The 24,220-nt window shown below is 41.2% G+C and overlaps 1 protein-coding gene across 3 annotated transcripts in view; it reads right to left on the bottom strand.

Annotated features, from left to right (window-relative positions):
* The window catches only part of LOC106080903 (uncharacterized), a 562,885-nt gene that overhangs the window by 25,170 nt on the left and 513,495 nt on the right, over nt 1–24,220 (bottom strand). For all 3 annotated transcript variants that reach the window (XM_059369019.1, XM_059369021.1, XM_059369020.1), the window contains 2 exons: nt 1,010–1,232; nt 195–287 (listed from right to left, as the gene is read on the bottom strand). In XM_059369019.1, coding sequence (XP_059225002.1) covers nt 195–287; nt 1,010–1,232 — 316 coding nt within the window. The remainder of the gene's footprint in view (nt 1–194; nt 288–1,009; nt 1,233–24,220) is intronic.

Here is a 24,220-nt window from a genome sequence, read left to right on the forward strand (position 1 = left end):
AACCCTCTCCAACAAAGACCCAACTGACCAGCCCTACTGTATTATTTGCTTGAAATTAGGTTGCTCATTCTCTTTGGCCAAATCCAAAATGACCACAATACAAAGCAATTCGTCTGGAAGTTTCTTTTTTTTTCCAGTGCTTAACTTGTTTTTTGGTATTTTATTGCCAGTATTTAAAATAAATTTATCCTTACCTTAGCAAACTTCCGGCATGTGAACGATAAGTGGGCGGCGGCGAACTGCCACGAACTACTCCATTCTGGCGATCTCGATCCAAAAGTAAAAGTCTGCACAGTAAGAGAGAAAGATAGAGAGAGAGTGAGACAGGGGCAGTAAATACAAAAGAACACAAAAACAATTTGTGTAAATTAATTGCCATTTTTTAAGTTCACCAGCATAGAGAAGGGATATATAATGGCAACAACAACAACAACAACGATAGCCTTCCTTTTGGCAAAAAGTAACGACACAAAATGTCTAAAGGAAACTCTGTAATAAATGACACAAGGACATGCAATCATTAACAATACTTGCAAAATTTTGCTTCTTTTGTGCACACAATGCAGCACCCCAAAGCAAAGGACCAACATAGAAATCGTTTCGATTAAATTGGTTTCAACAATAGACGAACGGACAAGCGGATACAATCCATTACAGAAGGTCTGCATTGTACGCTTTCAAACCGGCAAGCATGCAAGGCACTCCCAGCTGGACTTTGCCAAAATTCGCCACACACCCCCATTACCCCGCTAACCTAACCCTCTATGTATTGAAATCCTTTTTAAAGCAACCACATTATGTGGTTAGCCACATTTTATGGTCAGAGGGTCCTTTTTGTAGTTATCCCATTTGTTGTTGTTGCGAGTAGGTGTGTGTGTGTGTGTCTATATTTTTTAAGACTTTGTTGTTTCCGATGTCATTAAGCTGTTGTTGCTGTTCCCACTATTTCGAAAAGTTGGAGGGAGATAGAGGGGTATAGAGAAAATGACAAACTTTTGTCTGCACTTACCTCAAACGATACTCTTGCATGCTGGCCTGGTATGAGGGTGGCGGTGGTCTATGCTGAAATTCCGGATATAGGAGACCTTGCGGTGCACCACCGCCTCGACTGCATGGCCGTCGGCCACATCTGCCCAAGTCTACACTGGAACCCAAACCCAGGCAAGGAGGACCACCAGGTGCGGTCATACGCCAAGCAGCACCACTAACTGTTACAAGGACAACACCGACGCCTGTAAATAGATAAAGGAGAATAATTTCAATGCATTTACATATTTGTTGAAGAAAGTCAATGAAAATTTTTATAGAATAAACATTTTTTGACCAAAGAAAAAGCAGAAAATTATCTAAAGTTTTAATACTTTAAGTTTAGAAATATCAAAAAAAAAAATTCATAATAATTAGGCAACAGAACGGAATTTTTGACATGGCGATATTCACAAGGCCACATGGTTGTCTCGCTATAAAATTGTGAGAGACAAAATTGATCACATTGTGATAGTTGGAAGGCATTTGCCTACTCTATGGAAAACGGCGCGTGACTTGTACAAAAAAGAGTGTCGAAATGCGAAGCAATTCCTAATTGATTGGCAACGGGCTAAGCGAATGAGAGGCATCGAGAGCAAAGGAGGGAGGAGAAACTTCCATTTCGCAGAAAGAAGTGAAAGTGAGCAAATCGAGATGTCTAGAAGTCAGAATGAAGTCCTGAAACTCTACCAAGGAATTAGACATTAAACCATTGGCTTTAGCAAAGGCATATCCATCTTCCTGCAGAGACATGAAAAGAAAAATTTTCCCAGATGTTAGGTTCCGATTCTTGGTTTTCGATGACGGCATAGAAAATATACGTCCAAGTCATAATGTGTTCAATGTAGCAATAGTCTGAAGAACAACAATGCAGCAGGAGCCGGTGAGTTACCAGCTGGACTATTGGAAACCGGAGGAGACATTTTGATGTGGTGCATGTATAAGCCTATCGAATAACCCCTGGATAGTAGTTTCCGTACACTAGAAGAGAGACAAAATAGTGCGTACCAGCTATTGAGGAATAGAGGTCTCCTTCTATTTAATAGCGTACAAAATTATTTCGAGCATACTGTATGAGAGATTTAAATCTAAAGTCAATGGGATAAATAGGCCTTAACAACGAGGACTTAGACCTGGTAAATCCACTATAGACCTCATAATCGTATTACGCTGCCAAATCATGCAAAAAACCCAAGAGGGAAATCTTTCCCTCTTGGGTTTTTTTGCATAGCCAGATTGCCATGCGGGTAACCCCGTACAAGGCGAACTAATAATGGTGGACACCAGAACTGAAGTATTAAGGGAGCAAAGCAGAACAAGGGGAAAAGGGAGAACATTGCAGACAGCTGAAACGAATATTGTGAGCCCATAGGCAGGCTCAAGAAGGAGACGAAAAGGGAGAACACTGCAGACAGCTGAAACGAATATCGTGAGCCCATAGGCAGGCTCAAGAAGGAGACGAGGAGAGCCAAGAGGACTTCCTGGGCGAAATTCTGCGGAGAATTAGAGGATACTAATGAAGCGTCTTGATATTGCAAAGAGCTTTCCAAAGATCCTAACACTCAAACCTCTTTTAGGAGAGAAGACGGCACTTACACCAAGAACAACCACGAGACGGTGGAACTAATGATGAAAACACATTTTCCAGGCCGCCAGAAAGAATAGGACGTTCAGGACATCGTAATAGTCACAAGGGCTGAATTCAAGAAAGACCTCATCGAAGACATCGTTGACGAGGAGAAGTTAGCGTTGACGATTCGCCCCTTCCAGCTGTTTATATCGGCAGGCCCAGACGGGAAAATCCCAGCGCTGCAGCAAGAGTCCTTTGGGGTCACTCTGACATGGCTGGAACTAAGTTTAAGGACGAGCCTATCATTGTCCTACATACCAAGGTCATGGAGCGTGGTCCAAGTTGGGTTTTATACCAAAGGTGGGATGATGGATAAACATTTTCCAGACCGCCAAGAAGAGTACGACGTTCAGGACATCGTAATACCCACAAGGGCTGAATCCAAGAAAGACCACATCGGAGGCATCGTTGCCTAGGAGAAGTTAGCGTGGGCGATTCGCCCCTTCCAGCCGTTTATATCGGCAGGCCCAGACGGGAAAATCCCAGCGCTGCAGCAAGAGTCCTTTGGTGTCACTCAGACAATCCTGGAACCAATTTTTAGGGCGAGCCTGGCATTGTCCTACATACCAAGGTCATAGAGGGTGGTCTGAGTTGGTTTTTATCCCAAAGGTGGGATGATGGAAAAACATTTTCCAGGCCGCCAAGAAGAGTACGACGTTCAGGACATCGTAATACCCACAAGAGCTGAATCCAAGAAATACCACATCGGAAACATCATTGACGAGAGAAAGTTAGCGTGGGCGATTCGCTTCTTGTAGCCGTTTATATCGGCAGGCCCAGACAGGAAAATCCCAGCGCTGCAGCAAGAGTCCTTTGGGGTCATTCTGACATGACTGGAATTGGATTTTAGGGCGAGCTTGGCACTGTTCTACATACAAAAGTCATGAAGGGTAGTCCGAGTTGATTTTTATCCCAAAGGAGGGATGATGGAAAAACATTTGCCAGGCCGCCAAGAAGAGAACGACGTTCAGGACATCGTAATACCCACAAGGGCTGAATCCAAGAAATAACACATCGGAGGGGCGATTCGCACCTTCCAGCCGTTTATATTGGCAGGCCCAAACAGGAGAATCCCAGCGCTGCAGCAGGAGTCCTTTGGGGTGAATCGGATATGGCTGAAATTGGTTTTTAGGGCGAGCCTAGCATTGCCCATGACGCGTTATGGAGGGTGGTCTGAAATGGTTTTTATCCCCAAGGTGGGAAAAATAAACCAAAGTAAATTCATAGGCCTAGTCCACGATTCGAAACTATTCTGAACAAGGAATACGGAGGAAAGATGGCGTAGGATGTTCAGTTGGAAGTGGAGAATTAGCCGGAAGATTATGTACTGGATGTACACGGCCAATGTGATGCCAGTACTGATATTTGAATCACTGGTATAATGAAAGGCTGTGGAGAAGAGTACACGGATCGAGGAAGTTAGAAAGGTATAGACACTGGCCTGCGTCGGGATCATGGGAGCGTTAAGACAGGCGGGTCTGCAGGCGGGTCTGGAGGCGATTTACAACCTGTTGAGGTATATATTCAGGCCTGTGCCGCTAATGCAGCGCTTGAGATGAGTGAAGGCGCCCAGGCAGGTAGGCTGGGTAGATTTCGGTTTCCCGGAAGGGACGAGTGGGAAGCGAATGCTGTGTTTTAGTTGAATAAAACCTCGGTCTTCAATGACAATTCAAGGATGGAGTCAGGGGCGGAATTAGTGGTTTACTCTGAGACGATCGACATCGGTATGCCAGTTATAGATTGCCGGACGAGTATACGATCATTCTGTCGGAGGGCTGTGCCATTACGTTGGCCGCAAAGGACATGCGGAGGATGGAACTGCCACGTTTGAAACTAAGGATATATGTTGGAAGTATGGCTGCCTTCAAGGACTTGAATTCAAAATGGATGACGTAGTTGGCGGAGTATTTGGGGGGCCCTAACCGAGCTCTTGCCTAATGATGTCGTGTCCTGAGATATGAGAAGGCGTCCGATTATGCCGCGAGGAGATCCTCTAGAGCTGTGGCCAGTCGTGCCATTTATCGAACGACTGAACGTTGTAAAGGAGAAGGTCAGTGCGAAAATGGTGGAAGGGTGGGAGTCTGTGGATGGTTGTCGGATAGCCAGCACACACTGGCCAGCTATTAAGCGGAAGAGGACGAAGTAGTTATTGGGGCTCGATAAGGGGTCACTGAGTGCGATTACAGGAGTCATAACAGGACACTGTGCGATAGGTCATATGTTCGCGCGCATGGGAGTCCCGCACCATGAATAGTGTAGGCGATGTCTCGATGAGCATGAAGAAGAGACGATCGACCAATTGCTCTGCTCATGACCAGTTCTAAATGGGCAGTCTTGCCATCCTAGGTAAGGTGATCCGATCTTGGTAGATTTGCAGATTAGTCTCTGGGGCGTCTTTTCAAATACGTGTTTAAGGCTGATTTAATTCGGCGAGAGACGCGATAACATCTTCAACGCGATATTATGCAAGACAGGTATGAAGCACCAATGTTTAGCACTTAAGAAGTGGATACTTGATTGAGTGTTGGCTTACGCTCCGAGGAAGCATTCGCACGCTCCCATCCTTCCTGTATTTATATCCTACACCGCTACTGTGCTACAGGGTATTATAACTTTGTGCATTTGTTTGCAACGCTAAGAAGAAGAGAAGAGAAGAAGAGTCCTAGTACGTTGGCAATTTCTTCAACAACGATGCAGATTCAGATATAGCTCCTATATATATAACTTTTATCCGTTTTGGCCTCTTAAAGCTGTAGTAGGTCCAATCGGAAGAAAATCTTATAAGATTATATTCGCTATTTCATTAGGTATTAAAAATTAAAGTCTGACTAGATTTTTTCATCTCTTCATCTTCCTTCATGGGTCGGGCTGAAAACAAAGACGAAACTAAGTTTATGGTTTAAACTCCCGGAACGCCGTGGTGCGGCACACGAACATTCTCACTTTAAAATGTTTGAGTTCATAATAAATGCACAAAAAACCGAATGTATGAATGAGGAAGTTCACAAGAAGATCTTGTTGGAAATATTTTTTGCATTGGACTTAGAATAAAAAAATGTTTTAATTTTGCAGCATTTGTTGCTAGGTAAGCTACCTCAACCAAACATATTAAAAGATTCCCATAACCTTGTCAACCCATCCAAATTTTTAAATATATATATTTTTTTATACATGCAAAGGTGGTGCCATATCACTCAAAGACAACCCAGTTGCCATTTTTGGCAAGTACAGGAAAATGTTTTGAACAATGACAACAAAAAGGTCCAAGCTAATGGAGTGAACAACATGTTATTAGTCGTTTGTTAGGCATAACATACAAGGGCGTTAAGTTATGCCAGAAATTTTTAGCCTTATGACATTTTTTATCGCGCCCCTAAAAGAAATTCCCAACAAAAATACATTGTTTTTTATTTTGCTTTTTTATGTTAGTTTGTACATTTATTTAGGCAATGTATTCTCGTAAACTTTTTTGGTCGGACAAGTACTTATTCATGATTATTCGATGGGGTCGTACTAAAAGAGGTTTATGTAATAGTATTAGTAGATTTGGGAATAGGTTTGTTAAAATTACTTCTAAAAAAACTAATTTGGAAAGGGGTTATGTTAACATGGATTTGAGGTTCTGATGGATAAGACCTTTACCGGAATTTTCAAAAAAGCCAGACCTCGGAGATGGTGAACCAATTGAAGTGATTTGTTTTGATCTTTTATAGTAACCTTAACACAAAAATTTGGTATCCAACATTAAGGTGGGGTGGATGAGGGGACAGCCCCACCGCCAAAGCCCAAACATGAAAATTTTGCCCATGAACATTCTACTAAGGAACAGGGGCAAACTTCTCACATATCAATGAGTGCAGTCCGATTCAAGTTTAAGCTTAATGATAAAGGCCTCCTTTTTATAGCCGAGTCCGAACGGCGTGCCGCAGTGCGACACCTTTTGGAGAGAAGTTTTCAATGGCATAGTACCTCATAAATTTGGCCAGCATTGGGAGGGCAAAAACACCGCTGAAAATTTTTTTTGACGATCACCTTAGGATTCGAGCTAGGTGTTTAGCGTTATAGGCGGACATGTTAACCTCTGCGCTACAGTGGCCGCCAAAGCTCACCAAATGGATATATGTATATACCAATCGTTACAATATAGAGGTAAAATGAAAGGTATTTGAGTGTTGAAAAGGAATTTGATATCCAAATGTGAGATCAAGTGATTATGGGAACGCTCCACATCTAAAACACCCCCTAAAATGGACCTATTTATCAATCATGGCAATACGGAGCTCAAATAAAAGATCTTCCGGAGTAGAGCACAAATTTGATACCAACCTTAGGGTCCAAGTGCCTAGAAGGCCATCGCACTCCAATAAGACTTAAAACTTGGAGATATTTCCTGACCTTGGCAATATGGGCTCAAATAAAAAGTGCTTTAGAATAGAGCATGAATCAGATTTTTTTCAGGCCCAAAAATCTGTGTGGCCATCGCACCCCCAAACACCGACAAATCGGACACATTTGCTGATTATGGTAATATGGGGGTCAAATAAAAAATATTTGACAGTAACACGAATCAGAAGTCAAAATTGCGGACTAAGGGTCTAGGGGCTATCTCACCCCCATAATAACCCCCAAATAGGACGTATTAGCTGATATTGGGCTCAAATGAAAGGTATTTGCAAGTGGAACACGAAACTGTTATTTTTTCAAGGGCCACACTTAAAATGAAATGTATTTGAGAGTTGAAAACGAATTTGGTATTCTATATGTGGGACCAAGTGTTTGGGGGACACCTTATCTCAACTCCCACTAAACCAATAGCAATATGGAGTTAAAAATATAGGTAATTGATAGTAGAACACGATGCTAATATGTTTTCAAGCATAAGTGTCTGGTTGTCGTCAAACTGGACATATTTGCCGACGATATGGAGCTCTGATGAAATTTATTTGGGAGTAGAGTGCGAATGTGATACTCATTTCCGGGACAAAGGGTCTGGCTACCCCAATCCACCGTCGAAATCAAATCGGACATATTTACGAACCATGTCAATATGTGACTCAAACGAATAGATGTAGAGAACGAATTTTATATATTCGTTCGAGGCCAAATGTATGCGGGGACGTTCCACTTGGAAATCACCCATGGGAATAATATCCGACACAAATAAAGGCGTTCAGAATGTAGTACATCTAACTTCCAAACTAAAAGGACCCAAAAACCTCTGGGCGATCTCACAGACCAACAAAGAGTAAAGTAGAGCACGAATTTGATATCAACTTTCAGGTCCAAGCCCCTAGATGGCCACCTCACACCAATAAGACCCTCAAATTGGGCATGTGTTCTGACCTAGGCAATATGGGCTCAATAAAAAAGTACTTTAGAATAGATCACGAATCTGTTTTTTTTTTTTCAGAGCAAAGTCTCTGGGTGGACGCCGCACACCTACCAAACCAGACACATCTGCTGACTATGGTAATATGGGGCTCAAATGAAAAATATTTTACAGTAACACGAATCAGAAGTCAATATTCGGGGCTAAGGGTCTAAGGGCCATTCGATCGATCTCACAGACCCACAAAGGTCATGTACAATATAATTCATATAAAAATATTTTAGCCATGCGACATACATATGTCGCTTTCGCACCATGATATTTCACCAAAAACCTTTTGAACTGTTGTCAAATCAGCAATAATTAAAGGTTATAGGAACCCAACAAGGATGATTGAGAGATAGGTTTTAATGGGACCTATATCTGGTTATAGACTGATTTTGGCCGTATTTTGCACAGCTGTTGGAAGTCGTAACAGAATATCACATGCAAAATTTCAGACAAATCGGACAAAAATTGCGGCTTGTAACGACTCCAGAAATAAAATCAGGAGATCGGTTTATATGGGAGCTACATCAGGTTATAGACTGATTTTGGTCGTATTTGGCACAGTAGTTGGAAGTCGTAACACAACACTACATGCAAAATTTCAGCCAAATCGCACAAAAATTGCGGCTTGTAACGACTCAAGAAATCAAATCGGGAGATCGGTTTATATGGGAGCGATATCAGGTTATAGACCTAATTGGTCCGTACTATGCACAGTTGTTAAAAGTCAAAACAGAACACAGCAAGTAAAATATCAGCCAAATCGGACAAAAATTGGGGCTTCTAGGGGCTTAAGAAATCAAATTGGAAGATCGGTTTATATGGGAGCTTTATCAGGTTATAGACCGATTTAGACTGTACTAGGCTCAGTTGTTGAAAGTCATAACAGAATACTACATTCGAAATTTAAGTTAAATCGAACAAAAATTGCGGCTTCCAGAGACTCGAGAAGTCAAATCGGGAGATCGGTTTATATGGGAGCTTTATCTAAATCTGAAACGATATGAGCCATTTGTAATCCCCAACGACCTACATCAATATTAAGTATCTGTGCAAAATTTTTAATCGGCTAGCTCAATCACTATTGTGATTTTGACAGACGAACGGATGGACGAACATGGCTTGATGAACTCAGAACGTCCAGACTATCAAGAATATATTGGGTTGCCCAAAAAGTAATTGCGGATATTTCATATAGTCGGCGTTGACAAATTTTTTCACAGCTTGTGAGTCTGTAATTGCATTCTTTCTTCTGTCAGTTATCAGCTGTTACTTTTAGCTTGCTTTAGAAAAAAGTGTAAAAAAAGTATTTTTGATTAAAGTTCATTCTAATTTTGATTAAAAATGGATTTACTTTCTTTTAAAAAATCCGCAATTACTTTTTGGGCAATCCAATATATACTTAATGGGGTCTTAGACTTATATACTTCGAGATGTCCCAAACGAAATGACTAGATTAGCATATCCCCATCCTACGGTGTTCGGTATAAAAACTAACCTCGAAAAAGAAAATCTAAATTAGGAATTCGGTGCTACTTACAAAATCGTTAATTGTTTTCCATGCCACGACCCTAAGTTGGTTCTTATCTGGTATTGTGTCCCCACCTTAATGGCAGTATCTGTTAGACGCGAAAGCCGGACAAAGACATGTGTAATGCTCCTACGTCTTATCATCTTCCCTACATGCCCTAAACATGCTGTTACTTGCCGCACCGATTTTACATAAGTGAGCTAGTAGTCCCATGTGTCCCGTTATGATACCAAAAGCTATACTGATCCGTCTTACTTCCTTTCAGAAATAGCCTCGTCCTTTCAAGATCCGGATCACCACTTAGGACTTCCGCCGTCCTACCAACTGTTGCGCGTTCGTAGCCCACGCCCTAAACTCAGATAGCGTCGACCCATAAGGCTTCGGCTTAACCAAGTTTATTGACGGCAGTCCTCTGGCCTTCACCGCCAAATCGTATGCCCTTTCATTTCCCTCTTACTCCGTTATGGCCCTGCACCCAAATGAAGCGGATTGTGACATCCTCATCGCCCTCCTACATTCCAAGATTGTTCGTGATCTTACCGTTCTAGTGGTATTGCCCTTTTGGCCATTTTAATGTCCGTAAAGGTGTTCACTATCGACGTTCTCTTGTTAGTACCACACCACCTCAGGTATTGCATAATCGCCCGGATGTCCGCCTGCATGATCGTATTATGGTCAGGCAGTCTAAAACATATATCAGTCCCAAGGTTCTCAATGTAAATCCCCAGGCCCACTCTGTCTTCTACCTTTGATCCATCCGTGTAACATGATCCTCCAGATGGCAATACTAGGGTTCCGTCAGGACAAGTCTGTTTCGCTGGTAGCAGTGCCTCGCACTCAACCTTAAGTGTCGTCTCAGGTATCCGATCGGAAACCTTTTCCCTTCCTCACAGGTTTTCTATCGTCTTTTCCATTACACCGCGATGGTATGAGCTGCTTCCATCCTCAATCCATTCTCCCATCGCCTTAAGTCTTTTAACCACAGTGGCTGCCTCACACTTAATTTGTATGTCAATGGGTCGCATATCTAGAATAGTCTCCAGGCCCTTGTGGGCGCGGTGTCCATCCTTCCGCCTATGCCAATACAACATGTTCTCTGAACCTGTTGTATGGTCCTTATGTTGCACTTTTTCTCCATAGCAGTCCACCAAACTACTGAGGCGTAAGTAAGTATTGGTCTAATCACGCTGCTGTAGAGCCAGTGGACTATAGTCGGATTCAGGCCCCATTTGCATAGCGCCCAACATCTGTGAACCTTCTCAGTACGCTCCTGAAAGTGATACTTCCAATTAAGTTTTCTATCCAAGATCATTTCTTAGTATTTGACCTTATCAGACATCGAAATAGTTTTCTTGAGGAAACGTGGTGCGTCAAATTGGCCCATCTTTGTCTTCCTCGTGGAAGGCATATTTCAGTTTTCTTTGGGTTAACATTGGGACCCCTTGGTCTAGTCCAGTCATATGCCATATGCAAGACCTTTTCGGCCCTTCCGCATAGCTGGTTCGGATCCTTACCCCTAAGAAGTATCATGAAATCGTCTGCATAGCAGACGGGTTCAAATACCTCCCCAGTCAGCATCGGTTATTTATGGTGTTCATCCAAAGTAGCGGCGTTAAAATGCCCCCTGTGGCGAGACGTGTGCCACTTTCTCCTTCATATTTATGTCTTGAAACCGGCAATTTATCCACCTGTTCCTTTGCACATGGTTTATCTAGTCTCTAAGGACCCGATCCACCCGGTACTGGTCTAAGGATTGAATCAATTTGTCGGTTCGCACATTGTTATATAACTCCCGCCATAGGATTGGAGTATACTAATTTAGTCTAAGACCCCATAAAGTATATATATTCTTGATCGTTGTGACATTTTAAGTCGAACTAGCCATGTTAGTCCGTCTCTCCATCTGTCTGTCGAAAGCACGCTTACTTTTAAAGGAGTAAAGCTAGCCGCTTGAAATTTTGCACAAATTCTTCTTATGAAGTGTAGGTCGGTTGGGATTGTAAATGGGCTGAATCGGTCCATGTTTTGATATAGTTGCCTTATAAACCGATCTTGGATCTTGAGCCTTTGGAGGGCGCAATTGTCGTCCGATCTGGGATCTTGACTTCTTGAGTCTCTAGAGAGAGCAGTTCTCATCTGATTTGGCACAAATTTTGTACAACGGCTTTTCCCATGGCCTTCAACATACGTGTACTATATGGTCTGATTCGATCTATAGCTTGATATAGCTCGCATATAAGCCGATCTCCCCATTTTGCTTCTTGATTAAGCTCCGCCGTTTGGACTCGGCTATAAAAAGGAGGTCCTTATCACTGAGCTTAAACTTGAATGAGACTGCACTCATTGATATGTGAGAAGTTTGCCTTTGTTCCTTAGTGGAATGTTCATGGGCAAGATTTGCAATTTTGGTATAAACAGCTCACACATGTATTGTGTTTTGTTTCATTGTCCAATATCTTCAGTTTGGTCTCTTATTTAACCATGCGTGCTCTGTTAAAAAAGTTCATCGCGCGCTTCTTCTTCTTCGGCGACGAAGCTCATTTTTGGCTCATTAAGTGCGTAAGTAAGCAGCAGTGTCGATTTTGGAATGAAGATCAGCCAGAATCATTAAAAGAGCTACCAATGTATTCAGAAAAAGTCTTATTTTGCTGCGGTTTATGGGCAGATGGCATCATTGGATCGTACTTCTTTGAAGATAATGCGAATCGTAATCGTATAAACCGATCTTCCAATTTGATTTCCTGAGCCTCTGGAGGGCGCAATTATTACTCGATTTGCCTGAAGTTTTGGAGGCAGTATTTTTCTATGACTTCTAAGAGCCATGATAAGTATGGTCCATATCGGCCAATAAATTGATATAGCACTTATATATTTGAAAAAGTCGTTGAAAGAATTCGTCACATCCGATCCATAGTGGAGGGTATACAAAATTGGGTCCGAGCGAACTTAACCACTCCACTCTATGTTATTAAACCTTATCATATACATGCATGTTCATTCAAATGTAATCATTTTTTTTTTCTTTTTTTTTTGTAAATGTTGTTGACACAATCTGCTTTTCAGCAACATGAAAAACGCCGTGTGAATATTTTTGAACATACCCTTAATTTGTTTGGCATCACAACGGCAGCGGGCATTGTGATGATGGGTAATTTTTTATGGTTAGCAGCTTGCCGCATCTCTTTGTTGGTTGTTGATAATTTTTCTGGCCAGTTGACAAAATGCACAATACAGTAGCGTGTAAAAGTTTTTAATTAATGTCTCGTCGTTAATGTGTTCATGCAAGCCTCAACAAGGTAATTTTCTGAAAATTTATTCAGTGGAAGTGTATGGTTTTGTTTTGACGAAATCATCCACGAGGGTGTTTAATCACAGCGAGTTTTATGATTATTTTTAGTTGGAAAAGTTGCAAAGTTCGATCAAGAGGAATCCAATGTACCCTACACCTTGGACGAATCTCTCTTCATCCGCACTTCAGTCTACACAATGGTTGCCTCATTCGCCAGATGCTAATCCGTTGAACTTTTCTTGTTGGGGCATTTTAAAAGACAAACAAGTAAGGACGGGCTAAAGTCGGATGAAGCCGACCTTTCGATACCCTACACAACATTGGATATGCAGGCTAAACGACAAATTTAAAATTTGCCTAAATTTGGTATGTAGAATTTCGATCAAAATCCGTACATATCGTTGTGCATATTTTTGAGAAGATCGATTTATAAAGGGTGATTTTTTTGAGGTTAGGATTTTCATGCATTAGTATTTGACAGATCACGTGGGATTTCAGACATGGTGTCAAAGAGAAAGATGCTCAGTATGCTTTGACATTTCATCATGAATAGACTTACTAACGAGCAACGCTTGCAAATCATTGAATTTTATTACCAAAATCTGAACCGATTTTGATGAAATCTAGCAGATAGGTTAAAACTAGTAACAAAACAATCCGCGACAAATTTTGTGCAGATCGGTTGAAAATTGTACCTACTACGGCCATTAAAGTGCAAATCGGGCCATACATATGTATTGGAGCTATATCCAAATCTGAACCGATTTTGATGAAATCTCGCAGATAAGTTAAAATCAGCAACATAATAATCTGAGCCAAATTTTGTGCAGATCGGTTGAAAATTGAACTAGCTACGACCATAAAAGTGCAAATCGGGCGATACATATATATGGGAGATATATCCAAATCTGAACGGATTTTGGTGAAAACTCGCAGATAGGTTAAGATAAGTAATGAAACAATCCGTGGCAAATTTCGTGCAGATCGGTTGAAAATTGTAGTTTCTACGGCCATTTGAGTGCAAATCGGGCGATACTTATATATGGGAGATATACCCAAATCTGAACCGATTTTTACCCAAATCAATAACGTTCGTCCTTGAGCCAAAAAAATGTCATGTACAAAATTTCGTGACGATTGGACAACAAATACGTACCTTGATTACAAAAATACATGGACTCACAGACGGTCATGGCTAAATCGAATCAGAAAGTGATTCTGAGTCGATCGGTATACTTATCAATGGGTCTAGCTCTCCTCCTTCTTAGCGTTGCAAACAAATGCACGAAATATATAATACCCTGTATCACAGTGGTGGTGTAGGGCATACAAATATGTTGGTCTGAATTGGTAATAACGAAGTCGTCGGCATAGGTATTATTTTTTTAAAGTGTGCCATGGCAACCTTCTTGTTTTTTTTCAGCTGTAGTGCTTAAGGAGGCCCCCATAGCGCAGAGATTAGCATGTCAGCCGATGAAGCTGAATGCCTGGGACGAATCCTAGCGAGACCATCATAAAAAATATTCAGCGGTGATTTTCCCTTCCTAATACTGGAAACATTTGTGAGGTAATATGCCAAAACTTCTCTCCAAAGAGGTGTCGCACTGTGATACGCCGCTATTCCTTAGTGGAATGTTCATGGGCATGGTTTATCTACTCTCGATTTTTATTTTAGTTAGGGCTAACAAATATGCCTGTAGGGATGCACTGAAGAAAGTCATTGTACAGAAATGTTCCCAAACATTTGCAGACTACATTGGTGCTGCTTGCATCTCATTTTTATACCCTCCACCATAGGATGGAGGTATATTAATTTTGTCATTCTGTTTGTAACACCTCGAACTATGCGTCTGAGACCCCATAAAGTATTCTTGACCGTCATGTCATTTTAAGTCGATCTAGCCATTTCCGTTTGTCTGTCCGTTCGTCCGTCCGTATGTCGAAAGCACGATAACTTTCGAAGGAGTAAAGCTAGCCGCTTGAAATTTTGCACATATACTTTTTATTAGTGTAGGTCGGTTGGTGTTGTAAATGGGCCAAATCGATCCATGTTTTGATATAGCTACCATATAAACCGATCTTGGGTCTTGACTTCTTGGGCCTCTAGAGGGTGCAATTCTCGTCCAATTTGACTGAAATTTTGCCCGTAGTGTTTTGGTATCACTTCCAACAACTGTGCTAAGTATGATTCAAATATAAACCTATCTTGGATCTTGACTTCTTGAGGGCGCAATTCTCATCTGATTTGACTGAAATTTTGGACGTAGTGTTTTGGTATAACTTCCAATAACTAAGTATGACGCAAATCGGTACATAACCTGATATAGTTGCCATATAAACCGATCGAGGATCTTGACTTCTTGAGCCTTTATAGGGCGCATTTTTCATCCGATTTGGCAGAAATTTTGTACAACGGTTTTTCTCATGACTTTCAACATACGTGTCTAATATGGTCTGAATCGATCAATAGCTTGATACAGCTCCCATATAAACCTGTCTCCTGATTTTGCTTCTTGAGCCCCTACCAGGCGCAATTCTTAACCGAATGAACTGAAATATTACACAATGACTTCTACAATGTTCGCCATTCATTTATGGTCCGAATCGGACTATAACTTGATATATTGGGTTGCCCAAAAAGTAATTGCGGTTTTTTTAAAAGAAAGTAAATTCTTTATATTCTTTATTTGCCTAAAAAGAGGAACTGCGCATAGAACTCGACAAATGCGGTCCATGGTGGAGGGTATATAAGATTTGGCCCTGCACGCTTAGCACGCTCTTACTTGTTTTTTTTTACCAACTCAGAGCATAGTCATAGTCAAGACAAAAGCTGGCCACATCGAAAAAAAGTTAATGGATTCTTAAATTTAGAGTATTTCCACACATTTTTGTCATTTGAATCAATAAAAAGAGTTTTCACATAAAACAAGTAAAAAGGCGTTAAGTTCGGCCGGGCCGAACTTTGGATACCCACCACCTCGAATATATATGTAAACCACCTTTCATCAAAATTCGGTGAAACTTTCATACCTTATGCCCCATATCAGTTATATCAAAATATGTTCCGATTTGGACCAAATACTAATAAGTACAGTAGCTATATCTAAAAATAAACCGATCTGAACCATATTCGACACGGATGTCGAAAGTCTATCATAAGTCACTATGTCAAATTTTAGTGAAATCGGACAATAAATGCCTCTTTTATGTGCCCAAAACCTTAAATTGAGAGATCGGTCTATATGGCAGCTATATCCAAATTTGAACCGATCTGAGCAAAATTGAAAAAGGACGTCGAAGAGCCTAACTAAACTCACTGTCTCAAATTTCAGCGACATCGGACAATAAATGAGTCTTTTATGGCCCCAAAACCTAAAACCTAGATATCGGTCTATATGGCAGCTATATCCAAATCTGAACCGATCTCAGCCAAATTGGCTAAGGATGTCGATAGTCCTAACACAATTCACTGTCCCGAATTTAAGCAAAATCGGATAATAAATGTGGCTTTTGTAGGCCTAAGACCGAAAATCGGAGGATCGGTCTATATGGCAGCTATATCCAAATCTGGACCGACCAGGGCCAAATCGGCGAATGATGTCGACGGTCCTAACACAATTCACTGTCCCGAATTTAAGCAAAATCGGATAATAAATTGGCTTTTGTAGGCCTAAGACCGTAAATCGGAGGATCGGTCTATATGGCAGCTATATTGAAATCTGAACCGATCTGAGCCAAATTAGCGGAGGATGTCGAAGTGCCTAACACAACTCACTGTCCAAAATTTCAGCAAAATCGGATAATAAATGTGGCTTTTATGGGCCTAAGACCCTAAATCGGCGGATCGGTCTATATGGGGGCTATATCAAGATATAGTCCGATACAGCCCATCTTCGAACTTAACCTGCTTATGGACAAAAAAAGTTTATGTGCAAAGTTTCAGCTCAATATCTCTATTTTTAAAGACTGTAGCGTGATTTCAACAGACAGACGGACGGACATGTCTAGATCGTCTTAGATTTTTGCGCTGATCAAGAATATATATACTTTATAGGGTGGAAATGGATATTTCGATGTGTTGCAAACGGAATGACAAAATGAATATATCCCCATCCTTAAGTGGTGGGTATAAAAATATTGTCATTTGACATAACACTTTGTGTCAGCTATCCTGTATCTAAGAATTTCAGCCATTAAAATTTCACATCTCCTACATATGAGGTAGAAATATTACCATAGATACCTTTCGCCATTGTATGGTTTAAGATTAAAGTTTCAAGCTTTTGGGGTTTGGGTTTGATGATTACACCTTAAATGGGTTCCACGTACGTATAAACTGCGTATACACTACGTATTAATATTGCTCATACTGCAGTTGTGTGTAGCACTTTTTGTTTAGTCACAGCTGCATTCACAAAAACAACGAGTGTTGGGCTTTATCTACTACACCAAATACCAAACACATAAACATCATACGCATCCCTGCAAAACGGAGCACTCATTTACGCACACGTGTGCGGGAGCTACTACTACTACTACTACTACCACTGCCTAGATGGTATGTTCTATGTTTATGTATGCATGCAAATGGTTATTATGCATCATTTAACGCGAGAATGACGGTCAGTTTAAGTGACATTGTGTGTTGTGGCAACATGTTAATATTTCTGTGTGTACATGTACAGGTATGCCCTGTTGTAAAGTTTAACTATGTATGCATGTGCATGTTTTTATTTTGAAAAAAGCGTAATTAAGTGGGTATTTAATGGCTGAAAAAAAAAACAGTAAAAGGTATTTATATATATATTTTTCTTTTATTATTTTTAATACCAAACTCTGTCACATACACAAACATAAATACCTTTGCACACGCACACCAGCTCAGTCTGTGTAACATGATGTTTAAACAACATGGTAAACATGCAAACAATTACAGTCAGCCAGTACACCGACACAGACAGTTTAAACAGGGCTTTGCGTAGAGTCAACACGGCGAACAACCTTAACATGTTAACATAATTACAATTGAACAAGCAGTCAGTCAGCATCAGTGGCAGCAGTAGAGCTACCACCTTACTGTCAGTCTGTCAGAAAACTAATTAAATAATATAAACATTTTAAACATTAACAGCGGTGAAAATTACATAATTTTAAGTTCATGAGAACTGGAAAAAAATTAAATTTCAGAAGAATTCTGTTTTAAACACACAGTGGAAGAGTTTTTTTTATGGACGACGCGGAACAAAGTTTCTTTACAGAATCATTTCAACTGCCATTTATTCTTTGGTAACACAAAAACTGGGCCGATGAAATACGTTATTTGTCATTAAAATTTAAATTATAAATTTTTCCCCAGAGTTGTCAACGTCGGATGCAAGAGTGCTGAAAAAGGGACACGATGAAGCATTAACATTAACACTTTATCTAATTATCGACTTCCACACCGCTGCCCCGAATTGTGGCAGCAAATATGTTACTTATAAGCCCTGGCAGAATTCTGGATCACTAACGATATAATAACACTTAATATATGTTAGGAAAAACATATCGATGAGGTCCAGTATTGGATGGTTCGTATGAAGCACTTCTTCTCTGACCATCGCTGCATTAGGTTTAGAATAGCACGGCAAGTGACGAATTTGATAAGCCTGTGAAATAAAGGGAAAATCACATACAACAGACAAATTGTCCCACGAACATTCCTTTAAAGGAAAACTCATATCAATGAGTGCAGCCCTATTCAAATTTTAGATGATTGATGTGGGGCCCTCTTTTTATACTTGTAACTCTTCGAAATATTCGTCTAAGACCCCATAGAGAATATATATTCTTGATCGACATGACATTTCATGTCCGTCCGTCTGCCCGTCCGTTTGTGCGTCCGTCCGTCTGCCCGTCCGTCTGCCCGTCCGTTTGTCCGTCCGTCCGTCTGTCTGTCGAAAGTACGCTAACATTCGAAGGAGTAAAGCTAGCCGCTTAAAATTTTGCACAGATACTTCTTATCAGTGTAGGTCGGTTGGTATTGTAAAGGGTCCATATTTGATATAGCTGTCATATAAACCTATCTGGGGTCTAGACTTCTTGATCATCTGGAGGGCGCAATTCTTATCCGATTTGGCTGAAATTTGGCAAGTGTTTCGGTATGAGTTCTAACAACTGTGCTATGTATGATGGAAATCGGTTCATAACCTGATATAGCTGTCATATAAACCGATTTGGGGACTTGACTTCTTGATCCTCTAGAGGGCGCAATTCTTATCCAATTTGGCTGAAATTTAGCAGAACGTGTTTTGTTATGATTTCCAACAACTTTGCAACGTATGGTTTAAATCTGTTCACAACCTCAAATAGCTGTCATATAAACCGTCTGGGGTCTTGACTTCTTGAGCCGCTAGAGGGCACAATTCTTATCCGATTTGGCTGAAATTTGGCATGAAGTGTTTCGGTATGAGTTTTAACAACTGTGCTAAGCATGGTGGAAATCCGTTCATAGCCTGATATAGCTGTCATATAAACCGATCTGGGGTCTTGACTTCTTGATCCTCTAGAGGGCGCAATTCTTATCCGATTTGGCTGAAATTTGACATGAAGTGTTTGGGTATGAGTTCTAACAACTGTGATAAGTATTGTGGAAATCGGTTCATAACCTGATATAGCTGTCATATAAACCGATCTGGGGTCTTGACTTCTTGAGCCGCTAGAGGACACAATTCTTATCCAATTTGGCTGAAATTTAGCAGAACGTGTTTTGTTATGATTTCCAACAACTTTGCAACGTATGGTTTAAATCTGTTCACAACCTCAAATAGCTGTCATATAAACCGTCTGGGGTCTTGACTTCTTGATCCTCTAGAGGGCGCAATTCTTATCCGATTTGGCTGAAATTTGGCACGAACTGTTTCGGTATGAGTTCTAACAACTGTGCTAAGCAAGGTGGAAATCGGTTCATAACCTGATATAGCTGTCATATAAACCGATTTGGGGACTTGACTTCTTGATCCTCTAGAGGGCGCAATTCTTATCCAATTTGGCTGAAATTTAGCAGAATGTGTTTTGTTATGATTTCCAACAACTTTGCAACGTATGGTTTAAATCTGTTCACAACCTCAAATAGCTGTCATATAAACCGTCTGGGGTCTTGACTTCTTGAGCCGCTAGAGGGCACAATTCTTATCCGATTTGGCTGAAATTTGGCATGAAGTGTTTCGGTATGAGTTTTAACAACTGTGCTAAGCATGGTGGAAATCCGTTCATAGCCTGATATAGCTGTCATATAAACCGATCTGGGGTCTTGACTTCTTGATCCTCTAGAGGGCGCAATTCTTATCCGATTTGGCTGAAATTTGACATGAAGTGTTTCGGTATGAGTTCTAACAACTGTGCTATGTATGATGGAAATCGGTTCATAACCTGATATAGCTGTCATATAAACCGATTTGGGGACTTGACTTCTTGATCCTCTAGAGGGCGCAATTCTTATCCAATTTGGCTGAAATTTAGCAGAACGTGTTTTGTTATGATTTCCAACAACTTTGCAACGTATGGTTTAAATCTGTTCACAACCTCAAATAGCTGTCATATAAACCGTCTGGGGTCTTGACTTCTTGATCCTCTAGAGGGCGCAATTCTTATCCGATTTGGCTGAAATTTGGCACGAACTGTTTCGATATGAGTTCTAACAACTGTGCTAAGCAAGGTGGAAATCGGTTCATAACCTGATATAGCTGTCATATAAACCGATCTGGGGTCTTGACTTCTTGAGCCGCTAGAGGGCACAATTCTTATCCGATTTGGCTGAAATTTGACATGAAGTGTTTCGGTATGAGTTTTAACAACTGTGCTAAGCATGGTGGAAATCGGTTCATAACCTGATATAGCTGTCATATAAGCCGATCTGGGGTTTAGATTTCTTGATCCTCTAGAGGGCACAATTACTAACCGATTTGGCTGAAATTGTGCAGGACGTGTTTTGTCATGATTTCCAACAACTGTACAAAGTATGGTTTAAATCGGTTCACAACCTGATCCTGAGTATATGAGGATATCCTGTAAAAAGATCAGCTTTCGATATGACGCAAAATAGGTGCGTCAAGAAAATGATGCGACTTTCCAGCTGCCAAATCTTCGTTTGTAGTCCGATTACCATTTTTTGCCGGATAGTGGTAAAAAATGTCTATACAATAAAGTTAGCTTGAGGTCTACAAATTCTTCTCTGGTTTTCAACTTGTTTTTTCTTTTTGAAATTTTGAGTAGGTTAGGCTGAAAAGAGGGTGCAGAAATTAATCCGCCCCATGCCACTACGGACATACACCTAAGCCAGTAATCGGCTTGTGATGCGCTCTAAAAACTATAAGGTAACCTCTAAAAAGAAAATTTTAAGTTAAGTAAGGAATTCCGTGCTACTTACAAAATCCTTAATTGTTTTCAATACCACTCCCCTATGTTGGTTCATGTCTGATATTTTGTCTCCACCTAAGTACCGGTATCTGTTGAACACGAAAGCCGGGCAATGACAAAGGAAATGCTCCAACGTCTCATCATCTTCCCCGCATGCCCTACACATGCTATCACTTGCCGCACCGCTTTTCCATAAGTGAGCTCGTAGTCCTATGTGTCCCGTTGTGATACCAATAGCTATACTGACCTCCTTCTTACTTCATTTCAGTAATAGCCTCATCTTCTCACGATCTGAATTCTCCCATAGAATTTTCGCCGTCCTACCGACCGTTTCGCTGTTCCACAATGATGCATGCGCATTCATCGCCCATTCCCTTAACTCGAACTGCGTCGACCCGAAAGGCTTTGGGGTAACCAAGTTTATTGACGGCAGTCCTCTGGCCTTCACCGCCAAATCGTCTGCCCTTTCATTTCCCCTTACTCCGTTATGGCCCGGCACCCAAACGATGCAGATTTGGCCATCCTCAGAGAAAGCGTTAATCTCCTTCTTACACTGCAAGACTGTTCGTGACCTTACCCTCGTGGCACTCGACGCATTCCGTGATCACCCGGATCTCCGCCTGCAGGACCGTATTATGGTCAGGCAGTCTAAAACAGATCTCAGTCCCTGGGTTCTCAATATAAACCCCCCGGGCCCACTCTGTCCTCTTGCTTTGATCCATCCGTGTAACATGATCTTCCAGATGACAATACTAGGGTTCCGTCAATCCAAGACTGTGCCGATGGCAGCAGGGCCTCGCACTCGACCTTAAGGTTCCTCTCAGGTATCCGATCGGAAACGTCTTCCCTTCCTTCCAGGTTTCCTATCGTTTATACCGCGATGATATGAGCTGCTCCCTTCCTCAATCCCATCGCCTTAAGTCTCATAGCCGCAGTGGGTGCCTCACACTTAATCTGTATGTCAATGGGTCGGATATCTAGAAAAGTCTCCAGTGTCCTAGTCGCTCCGCCTATACCAAGACAACATGTTGTCTGAACCTGTTGTATGGTCCATATGTGGCACTTTTTCTCCACAGCAGTTCACCAAACTACTGAGGCGGAAGTAAGTATTGGTCTAACCACGCTCCTGTAGAGCCGGTGGACTATCCTCGGATTCAGCCTCTATTTCGAGCCTACAGCGCGTCCACATTTTGCCCAACATCTGTGAACCTTCTCAGTACGCACCTGAATGTGACACTTCCAATTCAGTTTCCTGTCCAAGATCACACCAAAGTATTTGACCTTGACAGATATCGAAATCGTCTTATTGAGGAAATGTGGTGCGTTAAAATGGCCCACCTTCGTATTCCTCGTGAACAGGCATATTTCAGTCTTCTCTGGGTTAACATTGAGACCTCTGGGTCTAGCCTAGACATATGCCATATGCAAGACCCAACCGGCACTTTTGTATAGCTCGTTCGGATCCTTACCCCTTAGAAGTATTCCCCGCTCACCCTCGAAAACACCCCTAAATCAGACATCATGAGAATATCGGGCTGAAATAAAGTATTTTAAGAATGGAGTACACCGTACATCCTAACTTAAATTCGTAGACCAATAAAGTTCACGGGATTCAGATAAAGGCACTTATATTGTTAAACTGTTAGTCAAGCGACATACTATTTCCGTAGCAAGGTATTTCACTAAAAGCTCTATAATTGTCGAAAATAAATATTCCAAGGAAACTTTTGTTCCATATAAAGTAAAAGAAGGCGAAGCGGAGCGGGCCCGGGTCAGCTAGTAAGGTATGTATTTTCGTGATTGTCTCAACATTCTAGCCATGTCCGTCCGTCTGTCGAAATCACGATAGCGGTCGAACGCGTAAATCTAGCCGTTTGAAATTTTGCACAGAAAATTAATAATAATGTAGGTCGTTGGGGATTGCAAATGGGCCATATCGGTTCAGAGTTGGATTAAGCACCCATATAACCCGATCTCCTGATTTGACTTCTTGAGCCCCTCGAAGCTGAAATTTTGCAGGTAGTGTTCGTTTGTGGTTTACAACAACTGAACGGTCTAAATCGGTCTATAACCTGATATAGCTCCTATATAAACCGATTTCCCGATGTGACTTCTTGAGTCCTTGGAAGCCGTAATTTTTGTCCGATTGGCTGAAATTTTGTACATAGTGTTATGTTATGACTCTCCACAACTGTGCAGAGGTCCAAATCGGTCAATAACCAGAAATTGCTCCCATATTTTAGCAGAATTCATAATGGCGTGTTTCCAAGATTCGGCCCGGTCGAACTTAACACGCTTTTACCGATTTGGCTGAAATTTTGAATATAGTGTTCTGTTATGACTCTCCACAACTGTGCCGAGGTCCAAATCGGTCAACAACCAGATGTAGCTCCCATATTTTAGCAGAATCCATGGTGGCGTGTTTCCAAGATTCGGCCCGGCCAAACTTGGCACATTTTTACCTATTTCAAATCTAATTTTCGTTTTCAAAACGCAGGATTTCCTATGTCTCCGGCACCTAGGTGGAGAAGCACTACCGGACCTGAACCGTGGAATGAAAAACAATTTCGGGTTTTTGGTAATAGCACAAAATCCCTGACTTAATAGCGCAAAGTCCCTGACTTATATTTCGATGTGTTGCAAACGAAGTGACAATCCCCCCATTTGTTGGTGGTGGGTACTAAAGCGCACCCAGTGTGCCAATAGCACTTTAAGACCAGAAAAAAATGACCTCTTAAAGCCAACATGACACGACTAGTGTTTGTGTTTTCATTCTTTCAGCTTAATGGAAATTATAAGAACACTTTTAGAACTTATCCGCCTTCCGCAATGTCATCTAATAATGACCAAAGAACAATAAAAAATTGTTAAATCTTTGTGTTTTTTTTTTTATACAGGAAAGCGTCTTTGTAGATGTTTTGCAATGTCATTTTTAATAAATTCTTCATGCTTTGTTTTTTAAAGATTTCT

This window comes from Stomoxys calcitrans, chromosome 5 (genome assembly GCF_963082655.1).
Source record: "Stomoxys calcitrans chromosome 5, idStoCalc2.1, whole genome shotgun sequence".
NCBI lineage: Eukaryota > Metazoa > Arthropoda > Insecta > Diptera > Muscidae > Stomoxys > Stomoxys calcitrans.